A 20,036-nucleotide genomic window follows, 5' to 3' on the forward strand; every position below is an offset into this window, starting at 1 on the left:
GGGAGGAGCCGACCTCCCAAGTTGAAATCCAGCCTGTTGAGTTAAATCTCTCGTGAAGTAAAACCCTTTAGTGAGGTATGCGCCTCTAGCTCCAACTTCGAGTTCCTGAAACACTAGAACACCCCAGTGGGGCACGGTGGAGGGAGCAGCAGGGAAACAAGCCCCGACGGGTTCATATTACTGAGTGCCTTACCCACCACCCTAACCCAGGAGACACCGCCTCGAATTCACTCCGCAAGCGACGCAGAACGGCGCGGGTTCTCCACGCCTCCAAAAGCCGAGGTAAGGGCAGCCCCCGGCAAAATCGACCCTTCCGTGCCGGCTTCCTCAGACGTCGCGCACGCGCACGGGTCGCTGGGCGGCCGCCGCGCTAGCGCCCGCCTCTTCTAGGCGGACTACAAGTCCCGGCTTGCCTGTCGCCGCGGCGTCGCCTGGTAACTCGCGCCAGTTAGAGCGCGCTAGGTCGGCTTCGCCGCGCGCCTGCGCCTTGGAGGTCTCTGCGCAGGCGCATTTCTAACTCTTGGGAAGAGTGGGCGGGGTGTTGTTCCCTTTCGCTGATGCAAGAGCCTAGTGCGGTGGTGGGAGAGGTGTCGGCAGGAGCAACGCTGAAGCCTGGGCCTGGGGCTGACCTGTCAGACTTTCCGTCCGTGCCGAGCCCACTCGAGCCGCAGCCATGTCCGGGGACGAGGTGAGGGCATGAGGCTGGTGCTAGGTCTAGGGACGGAGGCAGTGAGGCAGACCCACCCCAGTGTGGGAGACTGGGCCTGCGGCCTACCGGCCGGCCGCCGCCATGTGGGGCAGCCGGGCCTAGGCGACGGGGAGCGGCAGAGCCGGCGAGGGCCCCGGAGCCGCGGCTTGGCCGTGCCCCGCTCTCCTCAGGGTGGCGGCGCTGAGGCCGGCGTCCTCCCGTGGCCGGCGTTTCCGGAATGGAGAGCACGTTGAGTCGCTCTCCAGAAGAGGCTTGAATGCCCGGTTAATGCCCCAGCTGAACGAGATTGGGGCTGGCGGCCCCTGCATTCCTTTCGATTTGACGGTGCAGCTCCAACTCTCACTCTCTGGGCGCTGGTGGTGCCGAGAGGAGCGTCTCTTGGCGCCGGTGGAGCGCCCTAGTTTAAAACTTTGCAGGCTGGCTTGTCCTGCCCGGCACCCACCCTTGTTCTCATGTAGAGGGGGATAGGACGAGAGGAAAAGATCCTTCAGCCTGAAAAAGTGATTAACCTTTTCGGAAAGTTTTAGGGCGGGAGTCCCTGAGCCTTCCTTAGCAGAGCTCTCAGCGACGTCAGCGGGAAGTCTGAGCTGCAAAGCTGCCTGGGTCTTTTTCTGTCGTGCTTGTACCTCAGCAAATTTCCTCAGATCCCTTTTTGGCCAGATTTATCCCAGTTTATTTAAAAGCAAACGACTTAAAATGAAATTTGGCTTTAAGCGATATCCGTAGGTATAAACACTGCGGGGAGAGCTACCGCTTACCGGCCAGCTCTCCCCACCAGAAAAACCCCCTTGAATTTATAATTAATTTCTGTAAACATTCGAGTGCTTGGCCAGTAGGGCCTCGGAGAGAAGGAAGAGAAAAATTGGAGGCTTTTTCGAGCTTTGGCTTTTGAGGTAGACCCTGGAAATGCTTTGAATTTCCTCAAGTAGTGGAAAGGCCTGATCCAGGGCAAGGGAGTAGAATATTATCCACTTTGGTTAGAGTTAATCCCTTGAAATATAGGTAGTAGCTAGTTCATGGAGGGATTTGAAGACCAAGTTAAGGAATTTGGATTTTATTCTGGAGGGGATTCTGAGCTCTCATTTGATTCTCATGACAACCCTTTAAGGTGGGTATTATTGTTATGCCCATTTTAGAAATGAGAAAACCGAGGCTTTTAGAGAGTTGTATAATGCCCATGATCAAATAGTAAGTGGCTGAGCCAGTAGTAGAATTCCAAATCTCCATTTAGGTGACTAGGAGGGTCTCGCTCTCTTAGGAAGGAAAGTGAGTCTAAGGGAGGTACGTGGTTCTTGCTTGGAGGTCATGGTAGACATTGCTCTAGGCCACTGTATTTCAAAAGTTCTGAGAGTGGCAGTGTCTCATGCTTGTTTTGCTTCTACCCATTTTCTAAGCTTTTCATAACCTTTAACAAATAAAGTACCTGTATAGCGCAAAGTTCTCCGGGGTTCTCTTCTGTGTTTGGTTTTCTATGGTAAAGTACTTGCAAGTGTTGTAAGAGATTTACTACTGGTTGGTACAGGAGGTAGAAATAGAGCCATTAACGGCGATTTGGAGGGCTGGAGGGTTCAGTTTTAGCAGTGGGATCAGATGTCTAAGGAAGTGGAATATTACTGAAGGGTGAAAAGGATTTCGTCAAGCAGAGATGTCAGAACTAGCATTCCAGCAGAGGACTTTGGAAGCCCATAAAGTATTAAGCAGCTTTGCATTTCTCAGATCTACCAGTCCATTTTGTAAACAGGAAATTAGGGCTCAGGGAGGTTAAGTTGCCCAAGATCACACAGCAAGTTAGTATGACTAGAATCCTGCCTTTGGCTTCCACTCTGAAGGTATGTGCAGGTTCTGGTTCCTTTAATACTGCTGGATAGATAAGTTTTCTTAGGCCCATCCTTAACTTCTGGCTACTTTACAGACTTGTAAGGATCGAGTGAAAATCTGTACATGGCAATGATTTATAAACTGTGAGGGATTCGCTACAGTGGAAGTAGTCCTGCCTGGTGGCCAGGATAGAGGGTTAAAGAACCTACTATTAAAAAGTAATTTATTTCTTTTTTCACATTTCCTTTTTTGCTTTTAATAGTTTTTTAATGTATAGTTGCCATAAACTGCACACACTTCCTTTTAAACCTGGCAAGTAAGCCCAAAACTCACATAACATAATCTCTTTTAAACTAGTGGAACCATGATCTCTAAAAAGCAGTATTCTAGAAATATGAGTGCTGCCTTGTGAGGAAAAATTCCCTAATCTGCAGGCATTAAAGTGCTGTCAATAGCTAAGATTATTGCTTATTACTAGGCCCCATTCACAAAGTATCGGAGTGTCAGGTTTTCACACAACATAGTAAGGTGTTTTACAAAAGAAACTGATTAGAAATGGAATATGTGTTGTATGACGTATACAAAACACAGAAGAATACAAAGAGAAATAAAAATCTCCCAGAATCCTATCACCCAGAGATGACGACACATTTGTTCAGAGCATTTGTTCTGCTCACCTTGCTTCTCTGGGTTCTTTTGTAACTCACTCCTGCCTTCTGGGTGGGGTGTGCTGTGGCCTTAAAGTTAACATCCTGAGTAAGGTATGATAGATGGGAGTAGGCTTCCAACTTGCTGAAGCACTTTAGGCTATTGTCAGGGTAACTTTTGCTGCTGTCCCTTTTCCTCACTTTCTTCAACCCAACCCAGTGTGGGAAGTTGAAAAGAGAAAACTTTTGAAGGCTTTGTTCTATCTAGAGTTAAAAAAAAGAAAGCTCAAAAGAGTGTGATTTTCCATAAGTGTACCGTGAGCAACTGTTTGCGTCTCACATCCCAGCTAGTTTCATAAACAAAACATTTGGACTGTGATAATTTGTTAAGTCAGATATGAAAGTCTTAAAAAAAAAAAACCACATTTTTAAAAAGGATTTATTTATTATTTATTTATTTTATTTTTGGCTTCATCAGGTCTTAGTTGCCGCACGCGGGATCTTCATTGAGGCATGTGGGATCTTTCATTGCGGCACGCGGGCTTCTCTCTTGTTGTGGTGTTGGGTTTTCTCTTCTGTAGCTGTGGTGCCCAGGTTCCAGAGCTCATGGGCTCTGTAATTTGCAGCATGCAGGCTCTCTAGTTGAGGTGCGCGAGCTCAGTAGTTGACGCGCGGGCTTAGTTGCCCGATCCCCACATCCCCTGCATTGTAAGGTGGATTCTTTACCACTGGACCACCAAGGAAGTCCCAAAAACCACATTTTTAAAGTTAAGACTGATGTGACCTTGTGGTTTGGGGGAGGTCTGCTTTGGGCACTATTTTGGAATCCCTATTTCCATATTTTTAAACTCTGGTTTTGCTGAGTGGTGTGAATAAAATGAGGCAATGAGTATATGTCTTAAGTATCCAGAGAGAGTAACTGAGAGAGGTGTTAATTACTTCAGTGTACAGTTCTTTCATGTTTATAACCCTTTACAAGGCTACAACCGTACTGTTTCCCTGTGGACCTATATGAATGTTTTTCAGAGCATAACAGGGCGGTTGTGAGGATGTCCTTTGATGATTTTAGGATCCCCCTTATCTTTAGTCTGTCTTGCTGAATAATAGTTAAAAGGTAATTAATATTCTAGGGTACTTGATACTTGAAAAAAATGCAGTAAGTGAATTGTAAGCCCTGCCAGACAACCAAATTTGTAGTGCCTGGAGTGTTGTCTGTCCTTTTGCCAGACTTCCATATTTCAGGAATAAGGATGAATTATAGTTTCTTCCGTGGAACAGATTACAACACTCCATGTAGGGTGACTCAAGACCCAGTAGGTCAGCAGTGGGGAACTCCTTCCTCCTGGCTCTTCTATCCTCTTCTCTAAGTTTGCCAGATTATGTTCCTCAGACTGACTGCTTTTCAGAATTACTCATTTATACAATTAGAGCCTTCTTAAGGTTGGAGGGGATAACTTTGAAATGAGGCTGTATCAATTTCCAGAATGTCTTGCAAATCCTTCTCTATTGGGTGAGGACGATACTTATACTACCCTACCTTATTCCAGACCATAGTTTGGTTTCAGTGTAGCTCAGTTTCCTTAATGTACTTGGGACATAAAGGAATTTAAGTTAATCAGAATCAGTTTTGGGAATTTTTTTGAGTTTTGTGATATGTCTTGGAAATTAGATCACCCTGAGTTGATGAAATTTCAGTGATAGGAATCAAGAGATACCATGTTTTGTCAACTGTAAAGCATTATATAAATTGTATAATCATTGCTAACATTTATTGAGTACTTTTGTGCCAGGCACTGCACCAAGTATTTTATACTTATTTAGTCCTCCTAATAACCTCGTGAGATTTGGTTTTGTTTCTGCTACTGATCTCCAATCAGTTAGGTTCTAGACTTGTGCTTTTAAAAACTTTATCTGTATTTTTTAATGTTCCAGAAACAAAAAGCAGAGTAAAAGGTTGTATAGAAGTTTCTTTTACTCAGAGATTTGCTACATGAAGGGTTGCTGATGGATTTCCTTAAAGGCTTGTCTGAGTTTCAGGATAAAAAAATTTTTTAAGTTTTTTTTTTTAATCAGTTCAAGTCTCCTGGTATAGCAACCCCAGGTTACCAACCTTAAATAAAACATGTATGACTTGTCTAGGCATTGGTTTTCTCATTCATAAAGCGAGGGGTGAAGCATGGGTTATTGCTAAGATGCCTTTCCTAAATTCTGTTATCTTATGATAATTTTAAATTAAAAGACACGTACATATGTTTTGGGGCAGCACCCCCTCAACTTGTAATAGTATAAGGAAGGTTGCGTGTGTGTATATATATATATATATATTTTTTTTTTTTTTTGTAAAATCCTTTTAGATACTTTAATGCGTCAGATACTCTTTCTTTTAAGAGTATGCCTTTTGAGAATACAGCATACTTGGAATGTGAGTATCATTAAAAATAATCACGTGGTCCCCTTTTCTTTTTTATTATCTTTTAAACAGATGATTTTTGATCCTACTATGAGCAAGAAGAAAAAGAAGAAGAAGAAGCCTTTTATGTTAGATGAGGAAGGGGATGCCCAGACAGAAGAAACCCAGCCCTCAGAAACAAAAGAAGTGGAGCCAGAGCCAACTGAGGACAAAGATGTAGAAGCCGATGAAGAGGACAGTAGGAAAAAAGGTAAGTGGTAGACATGAGAGAGTCACTGTTGTCCTGGGAGACCTGGTTCTCTTGCATCAGTGTGTTTTGGATTTTGTGTACACAGTGGCCTCTCAACCTGAGAGGCTATCTATTACAGTGAAGCTGAGGCCATCAACGGTCTGTGTGCATGGGACCTTGCCAGATTTCCGATAGACTTGTTTCAGGGAAAATTCCACTGAATCCACAAGACAGAGATGACAAAACTTTGTCACTCCAGGGCTGGTTTTTCTAGTCTAGCCTTTCGGGATGTCTCTTTTCCAGTTTTAATGGTGGTTGTATTTGAGTGTAGGCAGAAGGAAATGGGACCAAGATAAACAGTTTTGTGTCTTAACAAGTTTGAAAACATACAGAAGAGATTAAAATTACAGCCTGAAATGTTTGGGTTTAGACACCAGCATGAGTTACTCACTCTGTGCTCTAACACAGACAGCATTTGACAATTAGAAATAAATGACTAAGTAAACATATTTATGCCTATTGAATAGAAGACACTGTACTAGGGATAGAGAAAATTAACATTCATTGAGCATCTACCATGTGCTAAGCATCTTATACACGTTTAAAACAAACTTGGAAAGTAAATCATTCTTTTATTAAGACGAAATTAATTCATAAATAGCTCCTTGAAAAACTTTGTAGTAGGGGCATTTTAAAATATTTCTAGTGTACAATAGGGCAGAACAAATGGAAAACTTATTGAACCAAACCCATTATTACTCACTAATGGTGGATAAAATTTCATTTTATTCATATTATAGCCTCATTTTAATGAATGTGAAATACTTTATAAGGCCCTTTGTTGATTGATTGATTGAATAACTCGTTGAGCTAGGCACTGGGATTTAGGTGAGAAAGGCATAGCCCCTTAGTATCTCATTGGGAGATAGACAAGCAGCTGGTAAACACCTCTGTTGGAGTGATAGAAGGTACTATCAAAGCACCTAGGGGACACCTAACCCAGTTGGGGAATAGGAGGGATAGGCTTAGAGAAGACTCCTTGGTGGAAGTAACTTCTAACAAAGATCCTGTGAGATGAAGGTAAGAGCTGTGTGGGAGGGCCCATAGGAAGGCTTGAAGGTGAGAGACGCACACGTCACTAAGAAGTGGAGGTAGTTCAGTTGAGCTGGAACTAGGAATTAAGGTGTGGGAGATGAGAGAGTAGGCAGAAGTAGAGAGATAAAGCTGGAGAGCCTTGGAAATTATGTTAGAACGCTGACTTTGTCTTGGGAACAATGAGGCATCATATGGTCAGATTATTAAATAAATATTCCCAACATGATCCCCTAACCAGATTTTTCCTACAAAGCTTTGAGTTGACCTGCCATTGTGTTTTCAGAACCCTAACCTTTGTGGCTGTGGAGGAATTACTGTGCTAATTAATACCAATCTCGCTATTCTGGTGACTTGATCGATTAATAGCTGAAACGTTGGTTTAACTCATAATTTAATGCTTCGCCTTCTGCTATTTGTTAATAATTGATAATCTCAATTATCTTTTTAGATGCTTCTGATGATCTAGATGACTTGAACTTCTTTAATCAGAAGAAAAAGAAGAAAAAAACAAAAAAGATATTTGATATTGATGAAGCTGAAGAAGGTGTAAAGGTAGTATTGCTTTCTTATTGAAGGTAAAATTTGACCTCTTGAAAGGTTGCTAGTGGCTGATGTTTCTCCCTGTTTGTCTAATCTCTTACTAGTTTTGCTTTTGTTATTAAGTATTTAGTCACCACTGTTAAGGTCAGTTTCTTGGGATTTTTGTCTGACTAGGTATCTTAAAGGGATGATGGTTCAAAGGAATGTAAATTTAGGTTTTACACATTGTATTGTGTGCCATTAAGATGATTACAAAATGCCACTTGTCATTAATCATACTGAGATTGGCTGAGGAGAGAGATTTCTGTGAGAAATCCTATAGAGCAAATATAGTTTCTTCTGTTAAACTTTTGGTAGCATGTTGAGGATACACAAATTTATGTGTATTCTTCTGAGCAGCAAAGAATGAACCCCAGCCTGTGGTGGTTGGTGGCTGATGATTTTATAGCCTGTAGGAGAACCAGAGCACTCAGGTTGGTTTTATGGAGTTCTCTGATCTTGTAGGGACTTGAAGCCCTGTAATTGTCTTATTACTGGATTGATTTCTAATAAAAATATCTCAGAATTATGAAAGAGAAAGAGTGAGAATACACATACACATGCACTAAGTTGTCCCCTTTTGTGCCCTTTACCCAAATTTTTCTTTGGTAAATTATTTATTTGCTCAAATTCAAGTAAATAAGGTGTATCCCACACATAGCAGTGATTCATTGAGTTTTGGAAACAATGTCACAATTTTAATGACTTGGTTAATTCAGCAAATATGTGTTAATGATGATAGTGAGTCAGGCATTGTGTGCTAATTGTTAGGGTACTGAAACAAGATATTTTTCCTGTTTTTGGAGGTTCAGGGATAATTTAGAGTTCTTTAGAACAAGATTATTTTACCTGGATTTATCCTACTCTCTCCCTGTTTGGGGATTCTCTTCTCTTCCTACTGTTATAAGGAAACTGATAAAGAGAAATGCTCAAATTATGTTGAATGAATGAGGTATAAATATCCTGGGTAACAAGGTGACACATCAGAGATGTGCCACAGAAAGTCTTGGTTAACAAATTTCTCTAGTAGCTTTTGTCCTGAAGAGTCACTTATAAGCTCTAATTTAGTGCTTGGATACTTTTTTCTCTGCTACTGAAGTCATAACGTAAGAGGTTACAAGTACCCTTATCAGGCAAGACATGGGCATTAACTTGAGGCTGAAGTGTTTTTAAGATCTTGGGTTACTCTCCCCCTGAATTTTCAGAGCACCACAGGGCTTTTGAAAAATCTTCAAAAACACTATGTGCTATTCTCTACCTTTCACTAGGTCTTAGCCTCAGGTTGGAAATAGATCTTACTGGGATAAAATTAATAATAATATAGGACTAGAAGCTGGCTGATGGTGTGCTAATTTATATTTAGCATGTCTGAGTTTCTCATTTACTGACTGTCATCTTATTAGAGAGTAGGTTAATATCAGGTTTCTTGTCTGGTGTTATCCAGCTAATACACATGGGCTGATTGGTCTTTGATGGCCAAAAGTGGCACTGAGACTACACAGCTGGATTTGGCATCTCAAGGCTGAGCTTCATTTACTCCCGGCTATTCCAACTTTTCTGCTGATTAGATTTCTAAAATGACTATAGCCATTTACAGAGTAGTTCAGGATGTAGGTGCACAAAAATAGATATTGATGGGTAATGTGGACAGCACACTTCAGGGTAGGGAGTTGGATACACTGGTGAAAGGAGGTGAGATTAGAAGGCTGGAGACTGAAACTGGCCCTTTCTGCTCTTCTGGGGTTTTTTATGTCTCATTTCAAGGTTATGCCCTATTTACATCCATGACTATAGCAGCTAATCTTGGGATCAAGCTTTACCTTGTCTCTATGCATTCATCATAGGACCCTAATTCTCCGTGGGTTCTGCCTTCTCCCTCTTCCGTGGTTTCATCTATTGAAGTGATGCCCAAAGACCTCCTCACAGTCTGGTGCCAGGCTGGCTGTGGTATAAAAAAAAATATTTGGTCTTTGTCCCTGGTTCCTGGCACATAGTTCCTAAGACTCTTGGAATCTCTAGATATGAGTTCGGTCACCAAGAGCCAGTGATTTCATCAATCATGCCTGCATAATGAAGCCTCCACAAAAAAGCTTTCATGGGTTTCTTTCATGGGTGAGGTCCATAAAAAACCCTTAAACAGTGGGGTTTGGAGAGCTTCAGGATTGGTGACCACACTGGGGTGTTGGGAGAGTGGTATACTTGAAGAGGGCATGGAAGCACTGCACTCCTGCCTCCCTTTCCTTGCTCTATGCATGTTTTCCATTTGGCTATTTCTGAGCGTATCCTTTATAATATTGTATATATATATAATATAATAAAGTAATAGTTAAGTAAAGTGTTTTCCTGAATTCTTTGAGTCCTTCTAGCAAATTATTGAACCAGGGGTGTGTGGGAACCTCTGAATTTGAAGTAGGACATATGTATTGGAAACCTGGGGACTCCATACTTGTACCTGGCCTCTGAAATGAAGACAGTCTTATGCGACTGAGCCCTTAAACCCATGGAGTTTGTCACTAACTCTGGGTAGTGTTAGAACTGCATTGAATTGTAGGTCACCTAGTTAGTGTCAGAGAGTTGGAGAATTGAGGTGGAAAAACATCACGTATTTGGTGTCAGAAGGAAAAGAAAACCCTCCTACGAACTGCATCAGAATACTTAGAAACTTATTTAAAACATTCCTGAACCCCATTCCTGCTGAAGATTGTCACTGAGAAGATTTAAGAATCTTTGTTTCTTTGATTCTGACAGTGGCCTGGTTTAAAAACATGGACAATAATTATAGTAAGATCCCAAGGCTGATGGATAAAAGAAAGGAAAAGGTCCCACAAAAGTGTCTTAAAATTCTTCCAGTTTAAATGACAGACTCTGAACCAGTTTGGTTCACCTGTGAGAGAGAGTTCTGATCTGTAACTTCAGTTTTGAATATTTAATATCTTTTTTTCCTCCAAAACCATGTCAGCCCATGTCATTTAAAAATAATGATAATAATCCTAGTAGCAAAATGTTGAGACTCTTATCTCACTTTCTTAGGACCTTAAGATTGAAAGTGATGTTCAAGAACCAGCTGAACCAGAGGATGACCTTGACATTATGCTTGGCAATAAAAAGAAGAAAAAGAAGAATGTCAAGTTCCCAGATGAGGATGAAATACTAGAGAAAGATGAAGGTAATATTGGGAGCTTAGCTCATTTCTAGGCTACACAAGCCTTTGGCCTAGTCTCTTTCATGGGTGGCCTTATTTATTTTTTCTTGCCTCTTATTTCCACTGCCTAATAATGGAAGCTAAAAGGAAACAGAATCTAACTTCATAATGACAGTTTAAAAGATTTCATGGGGGAAGAACTTGACAATTGTGATTACATTAAAACATACTGATTTAGATTATTGGGACAATTACTGTAACTGAATTTTAAATAATGTTTAAAAAATCTTTTACTATTTTGTTAAAAGTGCTGTTTATTGGCTTCTAAGTGCTATAGCTGCTTTAGAGAACTTTAGTATAGTCAGCAGATGGGTTTTTATGGATGTATATGTTTCTTAAGTGCTTCAAAACAATTGGACATTTTTTTCCTCTAATTATCCCAGTGCATTATTTTATCTTATGTTTGTTAAATCAAGAAACAGTTCAATGTGTCTGTATTACCACAAATTCCTAGAGAGGTCTCTATTAAGTGTGGTTTATGAAAATCGTAACATCCCCTTAAGGAATATGGGGTTATTTGTGAGCCTTGATGCCTTTATGCTTGAGGCTGTTGTGAATGCAGTTGTGGGAAGGAAGACAAATGTCTTTGAAGCTTTCCTTTCTCTAGATCTGCTTCTCCCTTCTCCCCTTTTTGTTATTGTATCAGGCTCTACCCCTCATTCTTACAGTCTTTGTTATCTGTAGCTTTAGAAGATGAAGACAGCAAAAAAGATGATGGTATCTCATTCAGTAACCAGACAGGCCCTGCTTGGGCAGGTTCAGAAAGAGACTACACATATGAGGAGGTAAGACAAATTCTGTTTTGAAAGGGGGCTAAACTGTTCAGTAGAACTCAAAACAAAAGCAGGATAAATGTTCCCTGAATTGAAAGGGCGATTGAAGTACAGGTTGATAATGAAACAGACCCAGAGAGGTCACACAGCCAATGCACAGCACTGCCTGACGCTGACGTTTGGGGCAGCCTGTCCACAATGTGGCAGTCATTATAGTACTCACTGTTCCATCTGAATCCATGAACTTCTGAGGTCATTGGAGCCCCACTGAAGGGGGACAGTAGGGAGAGGGAGTGGCTAATAGGGGGCCATAGTAGTCTGGAGTTTGCTTGTTCAGGGTAGTCTGAATTTTACTTCTCCAGGTACCATATACTTTCCCACAGAAACAGTAGAATTAGGGGCTTGTTCATTCCTTTAACTTTGAACAAGGAACTATTAAGCATCCATAATGGACCAGTTCCTGGTTGAGAATTGAGTCTTGCTTTCAGGGAGCTCCCAGAACATGTGTGTGTACATTTAGTAAAAAGTAAAGTTTGTTCTGTTTAAAGGAAAAGCACAATGACTCAAGTGGGAACGTTATACTCCTGCTATTAATAAGACTGTACATGAAACCACTTTATCTCTATAGCTACTGAATCGAGTGTTCAACATCATGAGGGAAAAGAATCCAGATATGGTTGCTGGAGAGAAAAGGAAGTTTGTCATGAAACCTCCACAGGTCGTCCGAGTAGGAACCAAGAAAACTTCTTTTGTCAACTTTACAGATATCTGTAAATTGTAAGTTGGTTGATGCAGAGTCTCCATCCCAAATGCTAGATTCTCAGTGGAGTGTATGTTAAATATGCTTATTGTGGACTTTATTAAAAGTAGAAAGAATGCACAGGTGTCAGGGTTGGGTCAAGGGAGGTCACAGTTCAAGTCCGTCAGTTCTTTCGATTCATAGGTCTTTAGGTTTGTTTTATTGGGCATCCAGAAGTGAGAGAAGCCCACTCATGCTGACTCATGAGAGGATCCTAACCAGATGGAGTGAAGAGTAAGAAGGCTAACTGTAGTCCTTAGACAGGGGCCTGGAGAGCCCAGGGAGGTGGAGAAGCTCATCAGCCTGGGGTGGGCCTGCCAAGCAAGTACAAGCAGTGAGCTTTGGGAAAGCAGCTGAATTTAATGTGCTTCTTCCTTGGATGGTTATTGCCAAGACACAGTTGATGAGATTTCGACTTTCTTAATTACCATCTCATTCCATGCCTGTCTCACCCCCAGGTCACTGTCTGGGGCTGGCTCTTCTCAAAGCTCCTCAGCTACACCTTTTCTGGCAGGTTCCTTAGGGCAACTGACCTTATCTCCTGTTTGTTCTTTTTAGTTTCATAAGTGATACATGCTTGTTTCAGATAAAAGGGAAAACAACAGTAAACAAAGAAAATATAATCACTAAAAATTCCCTGCCCAGAGTAACCACTTGTTTTCATTGCTTAGGCATGACTTAAAAGGTTTTAGACTTTTTTGCTGATGGCGATAGTAGTATTTGCTTATTATAGAAAAATTAGAAAATATAGACCTACTAAAGAAAAAAAAGTCATCTGTTAAGTCCACCATTAAGAGATAGGTAATCATAGTTTAATATTTTTATGTTTTGCTACTTTTATGGATCTATATATATTTAAATAAATTGGTATTATACTGGTTTTTAACATATTTTTCTCTTAATATATTGTGAATTTTTTACCCTTATCATTAAATAGTCTTTTAAATGTTTTTAGGAGTTATACAACATATTCTTTTTTTATATATATAGATAAATTTTTTTCTCCGATTGTATGGATTGTCTTTTCACTTTCTTGCCATCCTTTGAAGCACAAAGCTTTAAATATTTTATTTATTTATTTATTTATTTATTTATTTATTTATTTATGGCGGCATTGGGTCTTCGTTGCTGCGCGTGGGCTATTCTCTAGTTGCGGCGAGTGGGGGCTACTCTTCATTGTGGTGCGCGGCCGTCTCATTGAGGTGGCTTCTCTTGTAGCAGAGCACGGGCTCTAGGCGGGTGGGCTTCAGTAGTTGTGGCTCCGCGGGCTCTAGAGCGCAGGCTCAGTAGTTGTGGCGCACGGGCTTAGTTGCTCCGTGGCATGTGGGATCTTCCCGGACCAGGGATAGAACCTGTGTCCCCTGCATTGGCAGGAGGATTCTTAACCACTGTGCCACCAGGGAAGTCCCTATACAACATATTCTGACAGTTCCTTACTTGCACATTGTTGCTCCCAATTTTTCATTATCAGAGGCAGAGCTTTAGGAAACATCCTTATACATTATCTCGGCAGAACTCAGAATAGAGCCTTAGGGCAAAAATTCCCAAAATGGAATTGCCTAGTCACAAGGAGTGGACATTTTTATGGCAGACATTGGCAAGTTGCTTTCCAACAAGTTTATACTAGTTTATACTCCCAGTAGCAACATAAGTGTCTACCTGTTTTATTATATTTTCACCAACCCTTACTCATTACATTTTTGGGAAAAAATAACTTTTTAAAGTTGTAACTTTTTAAAATTGTAATAGTAATATCTACTTATTGGAACAAGCTCAAACAGTGCCAAATGAATAGAATTAAAAAGTGAAAATACTGAGTGGCCTTGCTCTGTATTTGCTTTTTTCATTTTATGTGGATACGTCTTTTTGTTTTTTTTGTATTTAGAGACCTGTATTATTTTAAAAGCAAGGTAGAATGGATGTACCATAATTTATTTAACCACTTCCCAGTTGGTGAATATTTTACCTGTTTTAAATTTTCTGCTATTGTGCTGCTGTGAAATACTTCCCTTTTTTTAAATAAAAAATTGCAAACAGGAAATATATAGGAATTAGCATAACAAATACCCGAGTATTCATTGCCTCAATTTGGTGTATTTTGACCTTTTGACACATTTGCTTCAGATCTTTTTGCTTCTTTACAAAGAGGGCTTTACAGTTACAGTTTAAGGCCATCTTTATATCTCTTTCTGATCCCTTTTACCTTCCTTCCTAGAAAAAGATTTTATCCTCTAAAGTTGGTATTTACATTTCCTGTCCCTGTTTATAGACCTTTACCAATGTGTATATGTTTGTAAATAAAATGTAATATTGTTTTATGGGCTTTGAAATGTAAACAAATGGTATCATTTATCTTCATTTCAGAATTTGATGAACTGTGCTGAAATTCACCTAATAGCTGAGTAATAACAAATTAAAACAGTGAACAGGGTGAGGTTTTTAGAAGTTTGGTTAGATTTCCATGAAAGATAAGGTTTATATTATTCCACTTTCTTTTTAGATTACATCGTCAGCCCAAACATCTCCTTGCATTTTTATTGGCTGAATTGGGTACAAGGTAAGAAACTATATTCACATTTATGTATAGTTACTTACAGTATTAATGGACATTTCATAAGAACTTCTCTTAACTTGAAAAGATATGTAACACGCTTAGAAAAAAAAAACATTCACTTTATTGTCAGAAGACCTTTTAGGGCAGTGAAGGAGGAAAACTTGTTCATTTCTATGGGAGGTTGGTTACTTGGGAATAGGAAACAAAGTTCACATTGGCTCCTCTGTGAACAGGCCTGGTGGTATACCAGAGTGAGCACCATGGCTCTGCCATGTTTAGAGAGTTTCCTGTCATTAATTGGAATTCTTGGGTCTTTTTATGGAGCAAATACCAGATTTCAGAGGAAGCCATTTTCTTAGGACAGAATTTATTTTCTAAATTGTAAATAGGCTGTTGATGAAGTACAGCTTATAAATTGATGAGTGGCATGGGAGAAACATTGAAACAGGTATCCATAATTAAATAGTTACTTCCCTGTCTTTAGGGCTCTCCTGTTGAAGACACCACGCCAGTCCATCACCATTCGGGAGGGCCAGTGTCCCACGGAGCCCATCCCAGTTAGTTTGGCCATAAGTGCTAGGAAGCTGAATGTCCCTTTAAAAATAAGTAATGCAGAATTAGGGCATAATAAATATGACTAAGACATTGAGTGCCCATTGTATGCCAAGCACTTTTTTGGGTACCATCTCAATCTTTAAACAGTTATGTGAACTGTTAGTAGAAACTAATATTACCCTTGTCTTACACATTTGGAAACAGGTTTGGTGAAGTGAAGTTGTATGGTTGGTAACATAGCTAGTTAATTGCAGTCAAGATGTAAACTCAGGTCTGCCTTTCTCAGGAGCTCGAACTCTTAAAAGCCTTAATCCTGTGCCTTGCTGGCAGTAGAGAGATAACTGAGGTGTCCTGTTCTCTTCCTACTCTTGAAACTGTTTGTTGGAATTGGCTGTATTTGCTTTGGGGTTAAGGAGTAATTTACTTGACCAGTGGTAGATATGTGGACTGTGTTGTGGAAGAATTGTGTTTTAAATGTAAATCTGTTACAATCATTGTTTTTAACCTGCATAAACTGATGAAGGAGTAAAAGGTAGTGTTTTTCCTACTTCTCAGAATAATTTAGTTTTTGTAGAGGTGAGGTAAATTATAACAAGTTGTGACCAGTGAACTTATGGTCAGTGGGCTAAATATTATAGGGTTGTTGAGAAAATTCAATTTCTTTTGACAGTGAATGAAAAAAATTTCTTGCATCAAGCATTGAAGTCACTGTAGCCTAGAGATTAGGGGTTGCAGTTCATGGAGGATGATAATAAACTCTTATAGTTAAAGGAGAATCACAGGAGAGGTTCCTGCAAAAGTCAGCTTTATAATAAAATACGGAGCAAATATAAATTTAATGCTGCTTGGCTGAATTTTGTTGTTTCACTTTCTGATTCGTAATTTTTAACAAATGACGTCTAGCCGAGAGCTTTGCTTTCTCAAAAGTACTTGTCAGCAACTTCTTTTCAAAAAGTTTCTTTTTAAGCACCATTGACAATATGAGGCCTGTGATTTCAACTGTACTTTTGGGGGAGGGTTGTAACAGCTTTAAAGATAAAATTCACACATGTAAATATGTACAATCCAATGGTTTCTAATTTGTTAACATAGTTAACCATCACAATTTTAGAATATTTTCATCAGCTGTATGTGACTGAATCAAAAGATTTGGCCTTAGAATTTTTAAAGATATCTGTAGTTCCTTTCATATTTTTTGTATTTATAGCCTACCTCACTGCTTTGCATGTGGTATGCATTCAGTAAAAGTGTGATTGTCCTTTTGTTGGGTGAATGGGTCATCACACAGACAGTTAAGGAATAAATTTTTTAGACTTAAAATCAGTTACAAATCAGATTTGTTGCTGTAGACTTAATTAATTGAAAATTGAATTTAATGTTAGGAAATACGGTCATCAGGTACCAACTACTTAATAAAAAATAAATTTTGAGAAACCAGGTAGTACTGCTCCTAGAACTTATCCTGTGCCATTGAATATATTTTAAGTTCATTAAATGTAAAGGCCCTGGAATTTGATTCCTTATAGGAAAAAAATAATAATAATGGAGATATTTTTGTTTTCTTTCATAGTGGTTCTATAGATGGTAATAACCAACTTGTAATTAAAGGAAGATTCCAACAGAAACAGATAGAAAATGTTTTGAGAAGATATATCAGTAAGTTTATAATTTTTAACATGTTGCTCTGAAATGTTCTTATTGGGCTGAAATATTTTGGGGGACAGCCATTGGTTTTTAATGAAGCTGGAAAGGCTGGCCTTAGAAGATGAGGGAAAATGATAGTGGTGGGGAGCTAGGGTGGGAGGTGGCTCTTGGTGGCCGACTGGGGTCATGGGGAGGGATTTGGATTTCCTAAGACGACCCAGCTGATCAAGGCTGCTGGTTGGTTCCAGGCTGAAGGCCAAGTCAGAGAAATCTGTCTGCATTCAGACCTGGCCTGACCCAGTTTTGTTACCTTCCTAATCACTTAAAATTGGCAGATCTGTTCCCACCTAGGAAAGCTAGTAAGTTCTCTAACTGGCTCTCCTGTAAACACAGCCAGGAGTAGGCATTTGGCAAGTGTCACTGCTTCTTTGGACATTTGGGGTCTTTTTTCAACCCATTGTTAAGTATGTGAAGCATCACATCAGATAGCTTGTGTTTTCTTACCCCTAGAATACCTAAGTGTAGCTAAGCTAAGCTTTCCTGGTTTGGGTGCCAGCGTGGGCTTGCAGTCAGTAGAAGTGTTTCAGAAGAAAGAAACCTCTGGCTCACTGTGGCTACCAGGTAATTCCTTATGTTGCTTTTCCTGCAGAGGAATATGTCACCTGTCACACGTGCCGATCACCGGACACAATCCTGCAAAAGGACACCCGACTCTATTTCTTACAGTGTGAAACTTGTCATTCTCGATGCTCTGTTGCCAGCATCAAAACTGGCTTCCAGGCTGTCACAGGCAAGCGAGCACAGCTCCGTGCCAAAGCTAACTAATTTGCTAATCACCACTGATTTTGCAAAGTGTGTTGTGGAGATTTGGCTGGACAGGTTTACCATCAGAGTGGATATACCACTGTATTAAAAACAAGATAGAAAAGCTGCCAAGTTCTTTGGCGTGTGGCCGGTTGGTCTGAAATTCTTGCAAGATGCCGTTGCTCAAGCTGTTGACATACTCATTGCCTACTTTAACAACTGTCAGAGAAATATGATGGGGTAAGGCGGTGCTTTTTTAAAATCGTTCATAGACTTCTGTAAAATGCAAGATAAATTAAAGTTATTATAACAGTGATTCTTTCAATTTGGTTTGTCCTTCAGTTTCCTTTTCTATAAAAAAAAAATTATGCCTAATGAATTCAGCAGAACAGTTTGTGCCTAGGCTCTGGCGAGGTCTCTGTATCCTAGTCCTGAGAAACTTCAGCTGGGTAGCCATTTTCCTTCTCAGCTTCCCGGTATACCGGAAGTAGACACAGCTTCACGTGAGAGGGTGGTTGGAGGATGAGGTCTGGAAGGACAGCTTGTTTTCAGTGTCCAGAGAACGATTATGTAGACTTGAATTCTTTTCATTACGTGAGGATTGTTGCCACTACCTCACTGCTAAGTCCTCCAGCTGTTACTACATAAGGGAATACAAGGTGCTAAGTACCTTCCTTAGCATTTTCTTCCTTATTGGCCACTAAGAGAAGTTTAGAGATAACAGCCTTTGGGTGTGTCTTGTAACTGGCACTCCAAGAAAAACCCCTGTTGGGCTTCTGTTGGTGAGGAAGTGGTGTGGCATGTGCAGTAGAGAGAACTCTTGAGGGTCCAAACCATGATGCTAGAGGAAGCTTTTCTTTTTCCTCCCCAACTTGTGTTCTGGATTTGAAAAGGACCCACCACAAATGCTTTTTCTATTTTCTGTATTAAAGTAGCTTTTGAATGTGATCATGAGAAACCAAGAGGCGATATTGCTTGTGTGGTGCTTCTGGGGCTTCCTTCTGGTTCTGCCTTCTGTGGTTTTGGCCGAAAAGGTATTTCTCCACTGAGCACAGGGGAAAAGATCTTACATGTCTGCTGTGATCTGCCTTGCACGCACTTGCCAAGGATAAGGGCATAATGCTGCTCCTCACTTTCTTCTTGCCAGACTATTCCAGGAGCAGTCACTCAGCCTTGAATGTCTTGACTGTGTTGTTTTTAATCACTGTGACCCTTAATTTTAAAGTATAGGCCAAGTGTTGTAAAGCATCTTGGCCAAGAAGCAGTGGAGGGGGCAGAGCATTCCCTCAACCCAGTAGGACCTGAGGGGACTACACACTGGCTGAGCTGCCAGCACTGCCCTAATGAACTCAACTGCTGTTTATGATTTCATCTTCCTTCTTTTGTATCTATATCCACACAATTCCCAATGTCAGATGTTACTGCGTGAATAAAGCAAGGATCAGTGCCTCTTGTGGAATTAGCGCTTTTGTGCATATATATGTGTGTTTTGTTCATTTCTTTAGTGGGGAGACATGGGACTTTACAGTTTGGTGACAGGCTGGCAATTTCAACTCCAGTTCTTAACTCCATTCTCAAAACATTCTCTGGACTGATCCTAACTCTTTGAGATAGTCCAGTTGAGGTATTGTTTGGTTAAAATTGGATTGACTGTAGCAGACCCATTTAAAATGATGGGTTGCCCTAGGTTACCCATTCACAATAGCATCAGCCTCTCTTCTGTCTACTGTATTACCTCATACCAACCATAGCTCAGCTGGAAGGAACCTTTTATGGAGTGACAAAGCAAAGGCCATTGAGAGTTTCTGATCAAGAGCCATGGTTATAAGGGAACCAGACCACCATTTCCAAAGTGTCTTAGGAAGCAGTGTTGAAGAGTGTTCCTAATTATGCTGGGTGCGGGGTGGGATGTCCCATGGTAAAGAAGAGTTTGAGACTAGATAAACATGTTCCGTGACTGCCTAAGTCTTTTGTATGCTGATATGCATTTTCATAAGCACATAAACATGCAATTATATCTCTAGTCTTTATAAAACCCTCTTGACTCCATACCTGTCCCCAGCCTCACCTACAAAAAAGCTTAAGCTTTTCCTAAGATCTCCTCCTGGCTCACTCTATACTTCAGAGGTCCCTGCCCACCGCATGTCAACTGTTGTTTCCCCTCAGGCCACTGTAAGTGCTGAGAGCCGGGAGTATGATTGTTCACTGATGTATCCCC

At 40.5% G+C, this 20,036-nt stretch overlaps 1 protein-coding gene across 1 annotated transcript; it reads left to right on the plus strand.

Moving 5' to 3' along the window:
* The first annotated feature begins 542 nt into the window (after window positions 1–542).
* Window positions 543–18,143, plus strand: EIF2S2 (eukaryotic translation initiation factor 2 subunit beta). Its single transcript, XM_061207788.1, has 9 exons — window positions 543–688; window positions 5,657–5,834; window positions 7,357–7,460; window positions 10,518–10,653; window positions 11,374–11,474; window positions 12,091–12,239; window positions 14,762–14,818; window positions 16,941–17,026; window positions 17,664–18,143. The coding sequence occupies exons 1-9, from the start codon at window positions 674–676 to the stop codon at window positions 17,837–17,839; spliced, it is 1,002 nt and encodes a 333-aa protein (XP_061063771.1). The 5' UTR covers window positions 543–673; the 3' UTR covers window positions 17,840–18,143.
* The last annotated feature ends 1,893 nt before the right edge of the window (window positions 18,144–20,036 follow it).

This window comes from Eubalaena glacialis, chromosome 13, assembly GCF_028564815.1.
Source record: "Eubalaena glacialis isolate mEubGla1 chromosome 13, mEubGla1.1.hap2.+ XY, whole genome shotgun sequence".
NCBI lineage: Eukaryota > Metazoa > Chordata > Mammalia > Artiodactyla > Balaenidae > Eubalaena > Eubalaena glacialis.